Source organism: Physeter macrocephalus, chromosome 18, assembly GCF_002837175.3.
Source record: "Physeter macrocephalus isolate SW-GA chromosome 18, ASM283717v5, whole genome shotgun sequence".
In the NCBI taxonomy this organism is placed as follows: domain Eukaryota; kingdom Metazoa; phylum Chordata; class Mammalia; order Artiodactyla; family Physeteridae; genus Physeter; species Physeter macrocephalus.
In genome coordinates this window covers 55306935-55324419 of record NC_041231.1, presented here as the reverse complement: position 1 = coordinate 55324419, position 17485 = coordinate 55306935, and the positions used below count along the sequence as shown (strand labels likewise).

At 39.0% G+C, this 17485-nt stretch overlaps 1 protein-coding gene across 2 annotated transcripts in view; it reads right to left on the bottom strand.

Annotated features, from left to right (window-relative positions):
• The window catches only part of UBP1 (upstream binding protein 1), a 69028-nt gene that overhangs the window by 41442 nt on the left and 10101 nt on the right, over window positions 1-17485 (bottom strand). For both annotated transcript variants that reach the window (XM_024116492.3, XM_024116493.3), the window contains exon 2: window positions 12160-12311. In XM_024116492.3, coding sequence (XP_023972260.1) covers window positions 12160-12311 — 152 coding nt within the window. The remainder of the gene's footprint in view (window positions 1-12159; window positions 12312-17485) is intronic.

Here is a 17485-nt window from a genome sequence, read left to right as displayed (position 1 = left end):
TGTAATGGGATCTAAACACAGGCAGCCTAGCCCCAGAGACAGCTAATGACAACCGCTCACTGCTGCCCTCTACCTCTCACCCCGCTACATGCAGAAAAACATTTAAATCACCAGTCACTGTAACGAGTTGACACATTTAAAAGGAACAAAAAGGTATGTGATTAACGTGTGTAAAGACATCCCATACGCAGCAGAGGTGCATATATCCTGGGCAGTTCTATCTCATTCTTCTACCAGGCATTACTTTAGGGATGGAAGTTCTCTCTTAAATTTCATCCTTTAGTGACAAGATCATTATATTCACCACAACTATGCTTAAGCATATAATTCAGTCATCACAGAGTAAGTTTATTGGAATAAATAAAATATTAATGATACAATATTTCTGTTATACAAAGGGTATCATTTAACAGGATTACAATATTCTTAGGTGTCTAAAAAGGGTTCTAATTCAATGGCTACTTGGGGCCAGCGAGCAGAAGAGTTTTATTGTATACTCCTTCATACCTTCTGAACTTTGAACCATGTATATAAATAATTTAGTTACACTGTTAAATTTTAAATGGTGACCATTAACTGAAAATTTAGAAAACACTGAAACTATTCTAGTAAAGAGACTCAGTGGTTAAGAAAATGAGATTTGGAATTAGAAATCTCTGGGTTTAAGTCCCTATAAAAAGTATGGTCAATCAAAAAAGATAACTGTAGGAAAAAATTACTCCCTCTAAAGCTTTAATATAAAGTGGAGATAACTGTGCTTTCACTGTCACTATTATTTCCAAGTAAAAGAGAAAAAAGTAACTGCTTAATTTCCCTCTCACTTATTATAATGAGTGGGGAAGCTTAAAAGGAATTAAAACTTGTGCTGATGAAGAACAACTTCAAGTGCCCTGTCTAACCCCTTCTTTATAAAGCTTTTGTATCCTTTTTCGATAAACAAGGCAACACTGCCATGAGTCATTTTCCCTTGGTGGAGCTGAAGAGTTCATTTGAAGATAAGCAAATTAACTCATGAGTAAATCTGAATAAAAATCTAACTCCTAAGAACAGGAAGACTAAAGAGTAAATTATGTCAATACTTAACAGTCACACTAACAAAGCTGATGCACAGATGATACTATACTAAAATGGGTCACTGAGACACATTTTACATACTTTGCAGAAACTTCCCAGGGCAATGTCACCCAGCTAAAAAATATCCATGGAATTCTACTGGAATTCCTAGATAAAAATCAATCATTTTTATTTTCCATATCTATGCCTGTATATCTTCTTTGGAGAAATGTCTATTTAGTTCTTCTGCCCATTTTTGGGTTGGGTTGTTTGTTTTTTTGTTATTGAGCTGCATGAGCTGCTTGTAAATTTTGGAGATTAATCCCGTTTCACTTGCTTCATTTGCAAATATTTTCTCCCATTCTGAGGGTTGTCTTTTCGTCTTGTTTATGGTTTCCTTTGCTGTGCAAAAGCTTTTACAAAAGCTTTTAAGTTTCATTAAGTCCCATTTGTTTATTTTTGTTTTTATTTCCATTTCTCTAGGAGTTGGGTCAAAAAGGATCTTGCTGTGATTTATGTCATAGAGTGTTCTGCTGATTCTCTTTACGCTATATATTTCAGGAAAGGCTTCTGTAAAAAAAAAATCAAAACTGTACATGCATTATTTAGAATGTTTCCTTTTGAAAAGTGAAGTCTGATCAATTTAAGATACTCTGCTGGGGGATCGGATCAAGATGGCAGAGGAGTAGGACGTGGAGCTCACCTTCTCCCACAAATACATCAAAAATACATCTACAGGGCTTCCCTGGTGGCACAGTGGTTGAGAGTCCTCCTGCCGATGCAGGGAACACAGGTTCATGCCCTGGTCTGGGAGGATCCCACATGCCGCGGAGCAGCTGGGCCCGCGAGCCATGGCTGCTGAGCCTGTGCGTCCAGAGCCTGTGCTCCGCTACAGGAGAGGCCACAACAGTGAGAGGCCTGCGTACCCCCCCCCCCCAAAAAAAAAAAAAAAGATGCAGACCTACTAGAGAATGGACTTGAGGATACGGGGAGGGGGAAGGGTAAGCTAGGACAAAGTGAGAGAGTGGCATGGACATATATACACTACCAAACGTAAAACAGATAGGTAGTAGGAAGCAGCCACATAGCACAGGGAGATCAGGACGGTGCTTTGTGACCACCTAGAGGGGTGGGATAGGGACGGTGGGAGGGAGGGAGATACAAGAGGGAAGAGATATGGGGACATATGTATAACTGATTCACTTTGTTATAAAGCAGAAACTGACACACCATTGTAAAGCAATTATACTCTAATAAAGATGTTAAGAAAAAATACATCTACATGTGGAATGCTTCTCACAGAACATCTACTGGATGCTGGCAGAAGAACTCAGACTTCCAAAAGGGCAAGAAAATCTCCACATAACTGGCTAGGGCCAAAAAAAAAAAAAAGAAAAGAAAAGAAACAGAAAGAGAGAGAGAAATGAATTGGGACAGGACCTATGCCCCTGGGAGGGAGCTGTGAAAGAAGAAAGGTTCCTGCACCCTGGGAAGTCCCCTCACTGCCTGGGAGATCAGCTGGGACAGAGGGGGAGGTTCAGAGCCTTGTAGGGGAGCACAGCAACTGGTTTGTGCAGGGCAAAGTGGAGAGAGACCTGCACAGATGGTTGGTGCCACAGAGCAGCACTCCCCAGCCTGAGACACTCATCCGCTGGGTCGGGTGGGGGCTGGGTGCTGAGGCCCAGGGTTTGGAGGTCAGACCCGGGGGAGAGGACTTGGGTTGGCTGTGTGGAGATGGCCTTAGTGGGCTAGGGTGTGGTGAGCCACAACTGAGGGAGTCCAGGAAGAAGCCTGGGCCTGCCAGAGAGGCAAGGCACCATTGTGGGGGGCCATGCAAGGAGAGGGGTGGGCCGCCACAGAAGCTTCTTTCTCCGTGCCCGCTCTCAGGCAGCAGGGCACCACCTACAAGAGCTCCGGGGGCAGGCGCAAGATGCCACTGCCATCTCGGAATCCAGAGGTGGACACGGATCACTGCTGCCGCAGAGCGTCCTGCGACTGAGCACCAAACGCTGTCCATGCCTACCCAGGAGCATGTGCAACCTGCCACTGCTGCTGAGGGTCCCGCAACCGGGAGCCAACTGCTAGCCCCACCTTCCTGGGAGTGTGTGCAGGTTGCACATCTGCACACCCCCATCAAGGGGATAACGGCCAGCACACGTAGGGGAAAGAGATGGCAAGCATCCAAACCAAAAACAGCCCTCATGCCAAAAAAAATATTAAGCCCACACAAGCTACACACGGATGCTCCCACATATAAATAGTCCTCCAAGACTAGAGTAGATAATCGTTTTTCCTGAACTCAGAGTTCAGAGAAACACAAGTAAAATGAAGAAGCAGAGGAACCACTCCCAGTTAAAAGACCAAGAGAATTCCCCTGAAAGAACAAACAATGAAACAGACCTCTTCAGTCTAACAGACACCAAGTTCAAAAAGGAGGTGATGAAAATACTGAAGAAATTAAGAAAGGCTATTGACAGAAATGCACATTACTGTAAAAAGCAACTACAGACTATAAGGAGGAACCAAGGAAAATTAGAAAATTCATTTGCTGAGACAAAAGCTGAGCTAAAGGCAATGAATAGCAGAATGAATGATGCAGGAGAAAGAATAAGCAATTTGGAAGATAGAATAATGGAAATTACGCAAGCAAAACAGCAGTCAGCCAAATGAAAAAAAAAGGAAAGCAATATAAGAGACCTGTGGGATAAATAAAGCATGCCAACCTATGCATAATAGGGATTCCAGAAAGAGAAGAAAAAGAAAAGGGGATTGAAAATGTATTTGAAGAAATTATGGCTGAAAACTTCCCAAACCTAAAGAAGGAAACAGATATCCAGATATAGGAAGCATGGAGGGTCCCAAACAAGATGAACCCCAACAGACCTACATCAAGACATATTATAATAAAAATGGCAAAGTTAAAGATAAAAAGAGGATTCTAAAGGCAGCAAGAGAAAAACTTAATTACAAGGGAACCCCCATAAAGCTATCAGCTGATTTCTCTACAGAAACACTGTAGGCCAGAGGGAGTGGCAAAATATATTCAAAGTCTTGAAAGGGAAAAATCTGCAACCTAGTATACTCTACCCAGCAATATTATCATTCAGAATAGAAAGAGAAATCAGAATGTCTCAGATAAGCAATGCTAAACCTATCCTAAAAGAAATATTGAAAGGCCTTCTCTAAATAGAAAAGAAACCAGAAGATATAAGAAAGAAGAAATCACAACTGGAAACTAAATTACTTAAATTAGCCAGTATCAAAAAGAAAACCTATTTGTGAAAGTGATGATAAACTCACAGAACAGCAGGAGGATAAACATAAAGATGTAAAAAAGTACTGCATCAAAATCATAAAATGTGGGGCAGGAGAGTAAGAAAATACAGATTCCTTTTTTTTTTTTAATGGAATGCATTTGAGCCTATATGACTAACAGCCTAAAGCAAGCAGATATAGGAAGGGGTTAACATACTTGAAAACCAGGGTAACCACAATTCAAAACCATACAAAAGATTCACAGAAACCAAAAAGAAGAGAACACAAGCATATAATAAAAGGAAATCATCAAATCACAAAAAGAAAAACAAAAACAAAAAGAAAGGAACAAAGAAGAAACAAAAGAATCAACTGGAAAACCAAGTTTAAAATGGCAATAAATACATATGCCAATGGACTGAATGCTCCAATCAAAAGACAGAGTGGCACACTGGATAAAAAAACAAGAGCCTAGGGAATTCCCTGGTGGTCCAGTGGTTAGGACACTGTGCTCTCACTGCCAAGGGCTCAGGTTCAGTCCCTGATGGGAGCTAAGATACCACAAGCTGCATATCACAGCCAAAAAAAACCCCAAACAAAACAGGAGCCTACAATATGCTGCCTACAAGAGACCCACCTTAGGACAAAAGACACACACAGATTGAAAGTGAGGGGATGGAAAAAGATATTTCATGCAAACAGAATTGACAAGAAAGGGAGTAGCAATACTCATATCAGACAAAATAGACTTTTAAACAAAGGCTATAAAGAAAAATAAAGAAGGATACTATATAATGACAAGAGGATCAATACAAGAGGGTTTTACCCTCGGCAACATATACATACCTAATATAAGAACACCCCAAAACATAAATACTAATGGACATAAGGGAGAAAGTGATGGGAATACAGTAATAGTAGGAGATTTTAACACCCCACTGACATCAATGGACAGACAATCCAGACAGAAAATCAGTAAGGAAACAGAGGTCCTAAATGACACAACAGAACAGTTGGACTGAATTGACATTTTCAGGACTTTACATCCAAAAAAACCCAGAACACAGTCTTTTCAAGGGCACATGGAACATTCTCTAGGACTGACCACATACTGGGGCACAAAACAAGCCCCGACAAATTTAAGAGTATAGAAATTATTTCAAGCATCTTTTCTGACCACAAAGGCATGGAACTAGAAATCAACGACAGGAAAAGAAATGAGAAAGAAAAGATTAAATGGAGACTAAACAACATGCTACTAAAAAAAACAATGGGTCAACGAGGAAATTTAAAAAATACCTTGAGACAAACAACAATGAAAACACAACCATATAAAATCTATGGGATGCAGCAAAAGCAGTTCTTAGAGGGACGTTCACAGCAATACAGGCCTTCCTCAAGAAACAAGAAAAATCTCAAATAAACAACCTAACCTACCACCTAAAAGAATTAGAAAAAGAAGAACAAACAAAACCTGAAGTCAGCAGAAGGAAGCAAATAATCAAGATCAGTGAGGAAATAAATTAAACAGAGACTAAAAAAAGAAAAGAAAAAAAAATCACTAAAACCAAAAGATGGTTCCTTGAAAGGGTAAACAAAATTGACAAACCTTTGGCCAGGCTCAACAAGAAGAAAAGAGAACCCAAATAAACAAAATAACAAATGAAAAAGGAGAAATCTCAACTGATACCGCAGAAATACAAAAAAAATAAGAGAATACTATGAACAATTATATGCCAAAAAATCTGACAACCTAGAAGAAATGGACAACTTTCTACAAACATACGGCCCATGAAAACTGAATCAAGAAGAAACAGACAGGGCTTCCCTGGTGGTGCAGTGGTTGAGAGTCTGCCTGCCGATGCAGGGAACACGGGTTCGTGCCCCGGTCTGGGAAGATCCCACGTGCCGTGGAGCGGCTGGGCCCGTGAGCCATGGCCGCTGAGCCTGCGCGTCCGGAGCCTATGCTCCGCAGCGGGAGAGGCCACAGCAATGAGAGGCCCGCGTACCACAAAAAAAAAAAAAAAAAAAAAGAGGAAACAGATAATGTGAACACACTGATCACTGGAAGTGAAATAGAAACTGTAATAAAAAAAACTTCCTACAAACAAAAGTCCAGGACCAGTTGGCTTCACAGGTGAATTCTACCAAACATACAAAAAAGAACTTATACTGATTCTTCTCAAACTCTCCCAAAGACTGAAGAGGAGGGAACACTCCCAAAGACATTCTATGAAGCCACCATCACTCTGATACCAAAACCAGACAAAGATACCACCAAAAAGAAAATTACAGGCCAATATCTTTGATGAATATAGATGCAGAAATTCTCAACAAAACATTAGCAAACCGAATCCAACAACACATAAAAAAGATCATACACCACAATGAAGTGGGATTCATCCCAAGTGAACAAGAATGGTCCAACATATGCAAATGAAACAGTGTAATACAGCACACTAACAAAAGAAAAGTCAAAAACCACGTGATCATCTCAAAAGATGCCGAAAGAGCATTTGACAAAATTCAACATTCATTCATGATAAAAACTCTTACCAAAGTGGGTATAGAATGAACATATCTCAACACAATAAAAGCCATTTATGACAAACCCACAGCCAATACAATACTCAATGGTGAGAAGCTGTAAGCCTTCCTGCGAAAATCTGCAACAAGACAAGGATACCCCAGGACTTGCCTGGCTGTCCACTGGTTAAGACTCTGCGCTTCCAATGCAGGGGGCATGGGTTCGATCACTGGTTGTGGAACAAAGATCCCACATACCACACAGCATGGCCAAAAAAATAAAAAAAATTTTAAAATAAAAAAAAAAAACACACAAGGATACCCACTCTCACCACTTCTATTCAACATAGTATTGGAAGTCCTAGCCATAGGATTCAGACAAGAAAACGAAATAAAAGGTATCCAAACTGGAAGGGAAGAGGTAAAATTGTCACCATATGCAGATGTCATGATACTACGCAGAGAACCCTAAGGACTCCACACAAAAACTACCAGATCTAATAAATGAATCCAGCAAAGTAGCTGGATACAAGAGTAACATTCAGAAATTGGTTACATTTCTTTACACTAACAATGAAATACCAGAAAGGAATGTAAAAAAACAGTACCTTTTAAAATTGCACCAAAAAACAAAAAAAACAAAAAAAAACCTAGGAATAAATTTGACCAAGGAGGTGAAAGATTTATACACTGAGAACTATAAAACAGTAATAAAGGAAATTATATCCCATGTTCTTGGATTGGAAGAATTAATATTGTTAAAATGACCATACTACTCAAAGCAATCTACAGACTTAATGCAATCTCTATCAAATTACCCATGACATTTTTCACAGAACTAGAACAAATAATCCAAAAATTTGTATGGAACCATAAAAGACCCAGAATTGCCAAAGCAATCCTGAGGAGAAAAAAAAAAAAAAGCAGGAGGCATAACTCTCCCAGACTTCAGAATACTACAAAGCTACAGTAATCAAAACAATGTGGAGGAGCTTCCCTGGTGGCACAGTGGTTGAGAGTCTTCCTGCCAATGCAGGGGACATGGGTTTGAGCCCTGGTGTGGGAAGATCCCACATGCCGCGGAGCAACTAGGCCCGTGAGCCACAACTGCTGAGCCTGCGCGTCTGGAGCTTGTGCTCCGCAAGAAGAGAGGCTGCGACAGTGAGAGGCCCACGCACTGCGATGAAGAGTGGCCCCTGCTCGCTGCAACTAGAGAAAGCCCTCGCACAGAAATGAAGACCCAACACAGCCAAAAATAAATAAATAAATAAATAAATAAATAAATAAAAATTTAAAAAAGAAATCCTGAATGCTAAAAAATAACTTTAAAAAAAAATGTGGAATTGGTACAAAAACAGACATATGGATCAATGGAACAGAACAGAGAGCCCAGAAATAAATCCACACACCTATGGCCAATTAATCTTTGACAAAGGAGGCAAGAATATAAAATGGGAAAAAGACAGTCTCTTCAGCAAGTGGTGCTGGGCAAGTTGGATAGCTGCATGTAAATCAATGAAGTTAGAAAACACCCTCACACCATGCACAAAAATAAACTCAAAATGGTTTAATGACTTAAACATATGACACCTCAAAACTCCTAGAAGAGAGCATACGCAAAACATTCTCTGACATAAATTGTACCAATGTTTTCTTAGGTCAGTCTCCCAAGGCAATAGAAATAAAAACAAAAATTAAAAAAATGGGATCAAATCAAGCTTACAAGACTTTGCATAGTAAAGGAAACTATTAAAAAAAAACAAAAACAAAACCACAATCTATGGAACAGGAGAAAATATTTGCAAATGATGTGATGTCACAAGGGCTGAATATCCAAAATACACAAACAGCTCATACAACTCTACAACAAAAAAACAAACAACCCAATCGAAAAATGGGCATAAGACCTTAATAGACATTTCTCCAAAGAAGACATACAGATGACCAGTAGGCACATGAAAAGATGCTCAATGTCACTAATTATTAGAGAAATGCAAATCAAAACTACCATCAGGTGTCACCTCACACAGGTCAGAATGGCCATCATTAAAAAGTCTACAAACAACACATGCTGGAGAGGGTGTGAAGAAAAGGAAACCCTCCTACACTCTTGGTGGGAATGTAAGCTGGTGCAGCCACTATGGAAAACAGTATGGAGGTTCATCAGAAAACTAAAAATAGAATTACCATACGATCCAGCAATCCCACTCCAGGGCATATATCCAGACAAAACTATAATTCAAAAAGATAAGGCACTCCTATGTTCATAGCAGCACTATTCATAATAGCCAAGACATGGAAACAACCTAAATGCCCACCAACAGATGAATGGATAAAGAAGACGTGGTAAATATATAAAATGGAACACTACTCAGCCATAAAAAAGAACAAAATAATGCCATTGGCAGCTACATGGATGCAACTAGAGATTATCATACTAAGTGAAGTACGTCAGAAAGAGAAAGACAAATATATCACTTATATGTGGAATCTAAAATATGGCACAAATGAACTTATCTACAAAACAGAAACAGACTCACAGACACAGAGATCAGATTTGTCGTTGCCAAGGGGGGAGAGGGGGAGGGAGAGGGATGGACTTGGAGTCTGGGGTTGGTAGATGCAAACTATTACATTTAGAATGGATAAACAAGAAGGTCCTACTGTACAGCACAGAGAACTATAACCAATCTCTTGGGATAAATCATAATGGAAAGGAGTATAATAAAAGAATGTATATATGTGTATAACTGAGTCACTTTGCTGTACAGCAGAGACTGGCACAATATTGTAAATCAACTATACTTCAATTAAAAAAAAAAAAAGACACTTTGCTAAGTCCGGACCTTTGTGAACTTATCAGTTTAAAAGAGGTGGGGTGAAAGACACTCAAGCAACATCTCAATCAGATTCAAACTTAGCCTGAATCTAGGAAAAGCTATGGATCCTCTCTTTAGAAAAATATACATTCATTAAAAATTTGAAAATGATTTAGGGGATTCACAAAAAATCTTGGGTTCACAACCTTTTGCCAAAATATAATGCTAGGAGATAAATGCTAGGAGAGAAACCTGTGAAAGAACCGTCTGATATTCATGTAAGTTTAAAGTATTATAATTTCTTTTAAAAAAGTGTATAAAAGTAGAATTTCTTTACGGTTACTCAAATGCATTTTTAATGATTATTCAAATATATGTTTTCAAAAATGCAGCTCTTGCATATGCAGTTCACTTTTCCACTTTTTTTTCCTTAAAAGGCTGAGAGAAATTAAGAGGTAAATTAACACAATTCTACAACCAAGAACATACTCATCATTAATACTACAGGGAACATAGTCACATGCCAGAAAATCACTTGCACTTATTATACTGATCACCATGAACATGGGGTGTCAGCTGGGAGGGGGATACAGGGAGCCTGCCAGGGTACTGGAAATACTGGACATAGGTAGTATTTTCAAGGGAATGATCTGTGTAAAAACTCATTGAGCTGTACACTTAAGACTTGTGGGGAATTCCCTGGTGGTCCAGAGGTTAGGGGTCCATGCTTCCACTGCAGATTCCTGGTTGCGGAACTAAGATTCCACATGCCGGGCAGTGTGGGGAAAAAAAAAAAAAAAAAAAAAAGACTTGTGCACACTACTGTAGATATTCAGTAACTATTTTTTTAAATTTAAGCTTGACCAAACTGACATTGAGCAAGTCTATCAACTGCTCTAAGCTTCCATTTTTAAAATCTATAATGGATCAACAACACTTCTCCTCAGGTTATTGTGGGAAGTGAGACAACATACGTATAGTATTTAGTACACTGCTTCATATGCAGCCAGCACTCTGTGAATGTAGGTCTAATACATTATCACTATAGATGGTGGACTGCAATTTTTGTCAATGTGAGATGTCTTTATCCAGTTTAACAATAACAGTGATAAGTTATGGATATTCCCCCAGGCCAACAGACATATCCAATGTTCTTTAAATAGAGGGGTGTATGTGCACGTACTCGTTCATCCCATGGTATACATGTAACTTATTCAACTATTCCCTAAGTAAGAGAAATTCTGGTTATTTCCTTGTATTGTCATTAGAAATAAAGCTACACTGAATACTGTAGCCGTGCCTCTACACTGTTTCTTCTGATATTTTTATAGCTAAAACAGATTACCATAGAGACTCTTAAGTTTCATATTTGAAAGAACCTTAAGTCTCAAATTGAATGCCTACCCAAACAAATCCTAAAATAATATTAACACCAAAATTAGAATGTTGCCATAGGCTACAGATTAGAATTACCTGAAGTAAAACCTCATAAATTCTAAATTAATATGTTAAACGAAAAGTTAGAAGCTATTCTTCCACATTTCGGAATAATCACTAGTAAGTAGTCTAAAATCTATAGTTCCTTCCAAAAGTTTAAGGAATTAAAGAGTCTATTTAATGACAGAAAAATAATCAGAATATACTCTTAAGTGAATAGATGTTAGTTCCCATTTTGTTGAAATAAAATAGATATACAGACAAAGAAACACACCTAGGATGTTAACTGGTTCTCCTGAGGGGGATGTAACTGAAGTCCATTTTCAGCTTTATTCCTTGACATATTCTCCAATTTTTCTATGAAGTATGTACTATTTTTATAAGAATAAAAACGTTCAATTCTTTTTAAAAATAAGAGTCCAACATGCTTTCAGTATAGGTCTCCAACAAATGAATTCCTGCATAACTAAGTACTTTTGTTTACATTGGTAAGTCACATTGGCCAGTGCCCAAACTGCTGAGAGCACCTCAAAAAAAATCCTTTACTCTTTCCAACTGTATATCCTACCCTCACACCTCTATTTTCCGTTCTGTCCACTCTCACTTTCATACCACCGTAACATAGTATTCTCATTAAGTGTAGACAAGATTTGACGCAGTTTACTTTAGCCACAGACTCCACCTTGCTGCAGTCTATTATCAGCACAAACCTGCTTCGTTCCTGAGACCAAGTCCCTTGCTAGCTGGACTTCTGATTCATTCTCAAGTTCCACACTGAAACCATGTTCCTAAAAATAACTGACATCCTTTATTACCTGCTCCTCCTTTGGATTTTGTCTAAAGAAATCCTGTAATAAATCTTGTTCCATAGACCGTCTTTGTGCAAATAAGTTTCCACAAACGATTGCTTTGTTGGCTCACACTAAAATTCCTACAATTTTACAATTAAAGTTGTAAAAATTGAGAAAAAGAATCTAATTTTCAATTATTACCATTAATCTAGGCTGCAATGCCAAAACACTATTTCAGATTTTTGTGAACTCTTAAAGTGTGACGCAGCCATACCAACCTTGGTTCAAGTACGTGAGCGTTTCATCATGCAGCTTCACAGCTGGTGACGTTGCTGCACACATCACATACTGGAAGGGCGGGTGTTTGGTTTCGTCATCCAATGGAAGGCTGGAATCTTCCTGCTTGAAAATTGGCAATGCCAAGACATCGCTGAAAAGCAAAAAAAATCAACACTGAACTTATTCTGGGTTTAAAACATTTAAAAACATATAAAAATATTTAGGGGTAGTTTCTTTTAAAATTTAAGATCAGATATGATATGTAGAATAAAAAAACTATTGATGCTAATCTGGCTCCCCCAAAAGATAGTTTTAATAAACCATACTTCTAGTGTGAGTTGGGGGGGTGGTGGTACCTATGATTAGGCAGAGCATTAAAATAAGAAATATTTAAATTAAAATAAGAAATATTTAATAGGTAAGTCCAAACTACTGATAAAGAGATCAGGCTAATAATACATGTGGTACAAAAAAAAAAAGTTATGTGAAAAAAATTAGTTAAAAACTTTAAACTCATTTCTATTAATAAATAAATAAAAGCAGAGTACATAGCCACCTGTTGTGAAAGGTAGTTCACACTGGCACCATGAAATCACAAAGAAGCATCTGATTAAATGGTATTTTACAAAAAGTTCCCTGCTGGTCCTAGCTAAACGCTGAGAGCATAAAGCTGCTTCATACTTAGTCTAAAACAATGGCTTCTTCTGAGAAGCAAACAGTAGCAGTAGAAACAGCTGCTATTTTTCTCCCCAAGAATAACTTGGGTCATTGATCGGGAGGGGGATGGGGGGGGTCTTCTGGGATACTGTCTATATTCTGTTAACTTTGGTGGTTAAACACACATGGATGTGTTTGGTTTGCCTTTTTTTAAAAAAAAGCGGCTGAGGTATAATTTACATACCACAAAATTCACCCTTTTAAAGTGTATAATTCAGTGTTTTTTAATATATTCACAGAGTTGTACAGTCTTCACCACTATCTAATTCCAGAATATTTTCAGCACCTCAGAAAGAAATCTCATACCCTTAGCAGTCACTCCCTATCCCCCAACCCTGGAAACCACTGATTTGCTTTGTCTCTATGGATTTGCCTATTCTGGATATTTAATGCAAAAAGAGTCATGTGGCCTTTTGTGACTTGCTTCTTTTAGTATGTTTTCAAGTCCATTCATGTTGTAGCATGTATCAGGACTTCATTCCTTTTTAAGGCCGAATGATATTCCATTGTATGAATATACCACATTCTGTTTATCCATCATTAGATGATGGACCTTTGGCTTGTTGCCATTTTTTTGATTATGAATAATGATGCTATGAACACTTGCATGTATTTTTGTGTAGACATGTTTAATTCCCTTGGATATATACCTAGAAGTATAATTGTTGGGTCATATGGTAACTCTTTACCTTTTTGAGAAACTGCCAAACTGTTTTACAAAGTGACTGTGCCATTTTATATTCCCACCATTAACATATGAAGGGTGGCTATTTCTTTTTTTGAGATAATTCACTGAGCTGTACATTTATATCTCGATGGTTTTTCTATGTCCATTCCTCAATAAAAGGTAAAACGCAAAATATCCAAGTGATTAACTACTATAACAACAAGAACAGCAAAGGCTTGTCTGAATTGTTTATTTCTTCTTACAAACTGTTAACTGACTCAGATATCTGGCTACCCCATTTTAATTAAATTCAATTTAAAAGCAAAATGTGGAAATAAATGAAATGAAAAGGAAACCCTGCATTCCCTCCTCCCACATACATTTCTATTAAAGCACCAGACTGATTAGTCAGGGACTGAATTACCCACTAATTCTCCTTCTCCTTTATTTATACCTAGGAACTGTCAAAACACTCCTAAGTCAAAAGTATAACTGAGGAACACATAGTCAGGAATGGTCTCCAGGACAGGGATAAAATCCTTGGAGCAGATATAAAAACTTTTCAGGAAACTTACAAATGGTACTTTAAGACTCAGAGCAGCTCTCTTTATTAAAAACAACCATAGCAGTCCAAGTGGCTCCATGGTAGATGAAAATACATACATATTCTATGTCATATATATGTAAGCGTTTCAAGTTCTCTTGGTGAGAGAATTCCCTGGCGGTCCAGTGGTTAGGACTCCATGCTCTCACTGCTGAGGGCCTGGGTTCAATCCCTGTTTGGGGAACTAAAAGCCCACAAGTGACATGGTGCAGCCAAAAAAAAAAAAAAAAAAAGTTCTCTTGGTGAGAAAGAAATAAAAAATGAGATGAGAGCTATAACTCAGATGCATTTAGTTAATTATACTAAAAAGTAACATGGAGAATAATTTTAAGATCTTAACACTAACTGCTTGGGTTGATCATTACATACAGGTCATCAAAATAAGACATCAGACTGCATAAGAATGGCTATTTGTAAGTAAACTGTTACACATAGTAAATAAAATTTTATTTGCTTCAGATCCCAGAAGGCAACCACCATTTTATTCACTTGGTTATAGGCTACTATGCTCATGGTAGGTGCTAAAAGACTCTTGAATAAACTTAACATATAAACACATAGAGATCATTTGTTAATGAAATCCCAATTAATTTTTGACTTAATTAGAAAGAAAATGCATTCCAACCAACAGAGCAGCCAGGGAAAGCCTCTTCAAACAGAATTCAGATCATTTCATTCCTTTGAACTCTCCCCATCAGCTCACTTTCGAAACCAGGGTCCCTACAAGGTCCGACAAGGCCTTACTCAATCTGCTCTTCTTTCCTTTTCACCTACCCACCCTCCCTCCGTCTCTCTGCCTCAGCCAGCCTCCTTCCCTGCCTTTTCCAGGGCCTCTGCATTGGCCCCTCTTCTGCTGATGTCCTATTGGCTCATTTCATTCAAATGTCACCTTCCCAGTGACAACTGTTATCTTCCCATCTGTACTCCCAGTTTCCCCTTTCCTGCTCTATTTATCCACAAAGCTTTCATTTTCCAACAGTATACGAGACTTAAATGTGTATCCTCCATAAGTATATAACCATCCCCCAAATTCGTTTCTCTTCACTGACTAAATCCAGCATCTAGCACAAAGGAGCTCAAATACCTGTTAAATTGATGAATGAATTGTAGCACTAATAATCAGTTATTACTAAAATGAAAAACTTGGTCTCCAGATAATTTAAGGTCATAATTTCTACCAGGCTGAACCATAAGAAATTTCTGGTATTCACCTGATTTTGTCATCTCATATCCCAGACAGGTAGGCCGTCCAGGGACCTGACAAGAAGATGAAAAGACTCAAGGCTTTGAATTATTCCAAGTAATTCTGAAATGCCAGTATCCAAAAATAACCAGTCACACAAAGACAAACACGACTTTAGGAGCAAGAACCAAGAGAAGACTCTGTCTGTTGGTATTCAGTTCTTTTCTGCCTTTGTTGCAGAGGGTTAGAGGCCTGAAAACTACATATACAAGACTTCTTGCCAGCTGGAATCTTCCTAGGTTGCTCCAAAGGGAAGAAGCACTGGTGGGAAATTAAAAGGGAGTGGGAAAGAGCAGAAGCAGGCAGCCATAGCTGCAGGAGAGCTCAGGGCATCAGCAGCCATGCCTCCGGCAGCCAGCTCTCCTCCCTGAGCCCTTCTAGCACCGTTGCAATCAAATACTTCACTAAATCCTTCTCTGCTGGAAACAACTCAGTGTTTTTTCTTTTCCTGATTGGACATAGACCAATACCCACCAAAGACTTCAAGATGTCAGAATTACTGAACCTGTATGATAAAATTAAGCTTACTCTGTTGAAAGAAATAAAAGATAAGCCTGAAAAAATCTGCAAGGAACAGGAAATTTCAAGGGACAGCAAACCTGTAAAGGAACAAATAGAATTTTGAGAACCGGAAGATAAAATTGCTAAAATTAAGAACTCACATTTAATAACAGCTCACACAGAAATGAAGATATATAAGGAATCTGGAATATAGGTAAAAGAAGTTATCCAGAAGGCAGCATGGAGAGCAAAATGATAGAAAATGCAGAAGAGATGTTAAGAAAGAAAAGACAAAGTGAGAAGATTTTACATTGAAGTCTCAGAAGAGAAAAGAGTGGGGTAGAGGCAATATTTGAGATAAAGGCTAAGCAAATTCCAGAATTGATGAAATACACTAATTCACTGATTCAAGAACCCCACATAACCAAAGCAACATAAATAATTTTAAAAACCACACCTAAATACACCAAGAAAAATGTATAAGCCAGTACAGTCATGTGGAAGTTCAATTTTCTCAGTAAAGTACCAAGTATGGAAATCAACTGAAAGTAGGCCCTAGGAGGAAGAGTTGTGGGTCTGAGATGGAGCCACCCCATCCTTACGGAGAGCTGGAAAGGAACTGGACTGGAGAGGGCCTGGACAAGGGCACTGAGGTAAGACCACTGAGCAGCAAAAGGATGCACCTGAGAGCTGAGGTCATGCACTTCCAGTGAGGCCCAATCAGTGCTTCCCTAGAGCCACATTCAGCTACCTAAGTAAAGAGGTGAACAATCAGATTTAATCAGGGTTACAGTTTTATTAAAACAAAAAATAGGAGAGGGGAATAAAGCAAGAGGGGGCAAGGGAGACACGGGTATATGCAAAAAGTAATTACAATGATTGACCAGGGAAACTTAAACTGGCTGGGGAAGAAAACAGGAGTTCAAGAGGGTAAGGAGCAGTGAACTGAGAGCAGCATCAGTGATTGTAGATCTTAATGGGTTCAGTGAAGGCAGGAGGAGGGTAATGAGGGAGCGAGTGAAGGGCGGGGGCAGCAGGTGAACTCTGAATTTGAGATTACAGGTCGGCTGCATGACTGGTAATGCCAAGTTCTAACCTATGACCATAGGATTGAGTAGCTGAGATCATGTCATTGTAAGAAAGATAATCAAGGAACAGAAGTGTCAGGCTACTGGAAGTCCCATTTAAATATCTTTTGAAATCACCAAGAATTAAGACAGCAGGAGTGGGGCTTCCTTGGTAGTGCAGTAGTTGGGAATCCACCTGCCAATGCAGGGGACAGGGGTTCAAGCCCTGGTCCGGGAAGATCCCACATGCCGCGGAGCAACTAAGCCTGTGCGCCACAACTACTGAGCCTGCACTCTAGAGCCCGCGAGCCACAGCTACTGAGCCCGTGAGCCACAACTACTGAAGCCCGCGGGCCTAGAGCCCATGCTCCGCAACAAGAGGAGCCACTGCAATGAGAGGCCCGCACACTGCAACGAAGAGTAGCACCCCCGCTCGCCGCAACTAGAGAAAACCCATGCACAGCAACAAAGATCCAGTGCAACTAAAAATAAATAAATTTTTAAAAAATCTGGAACTTCTCCTACT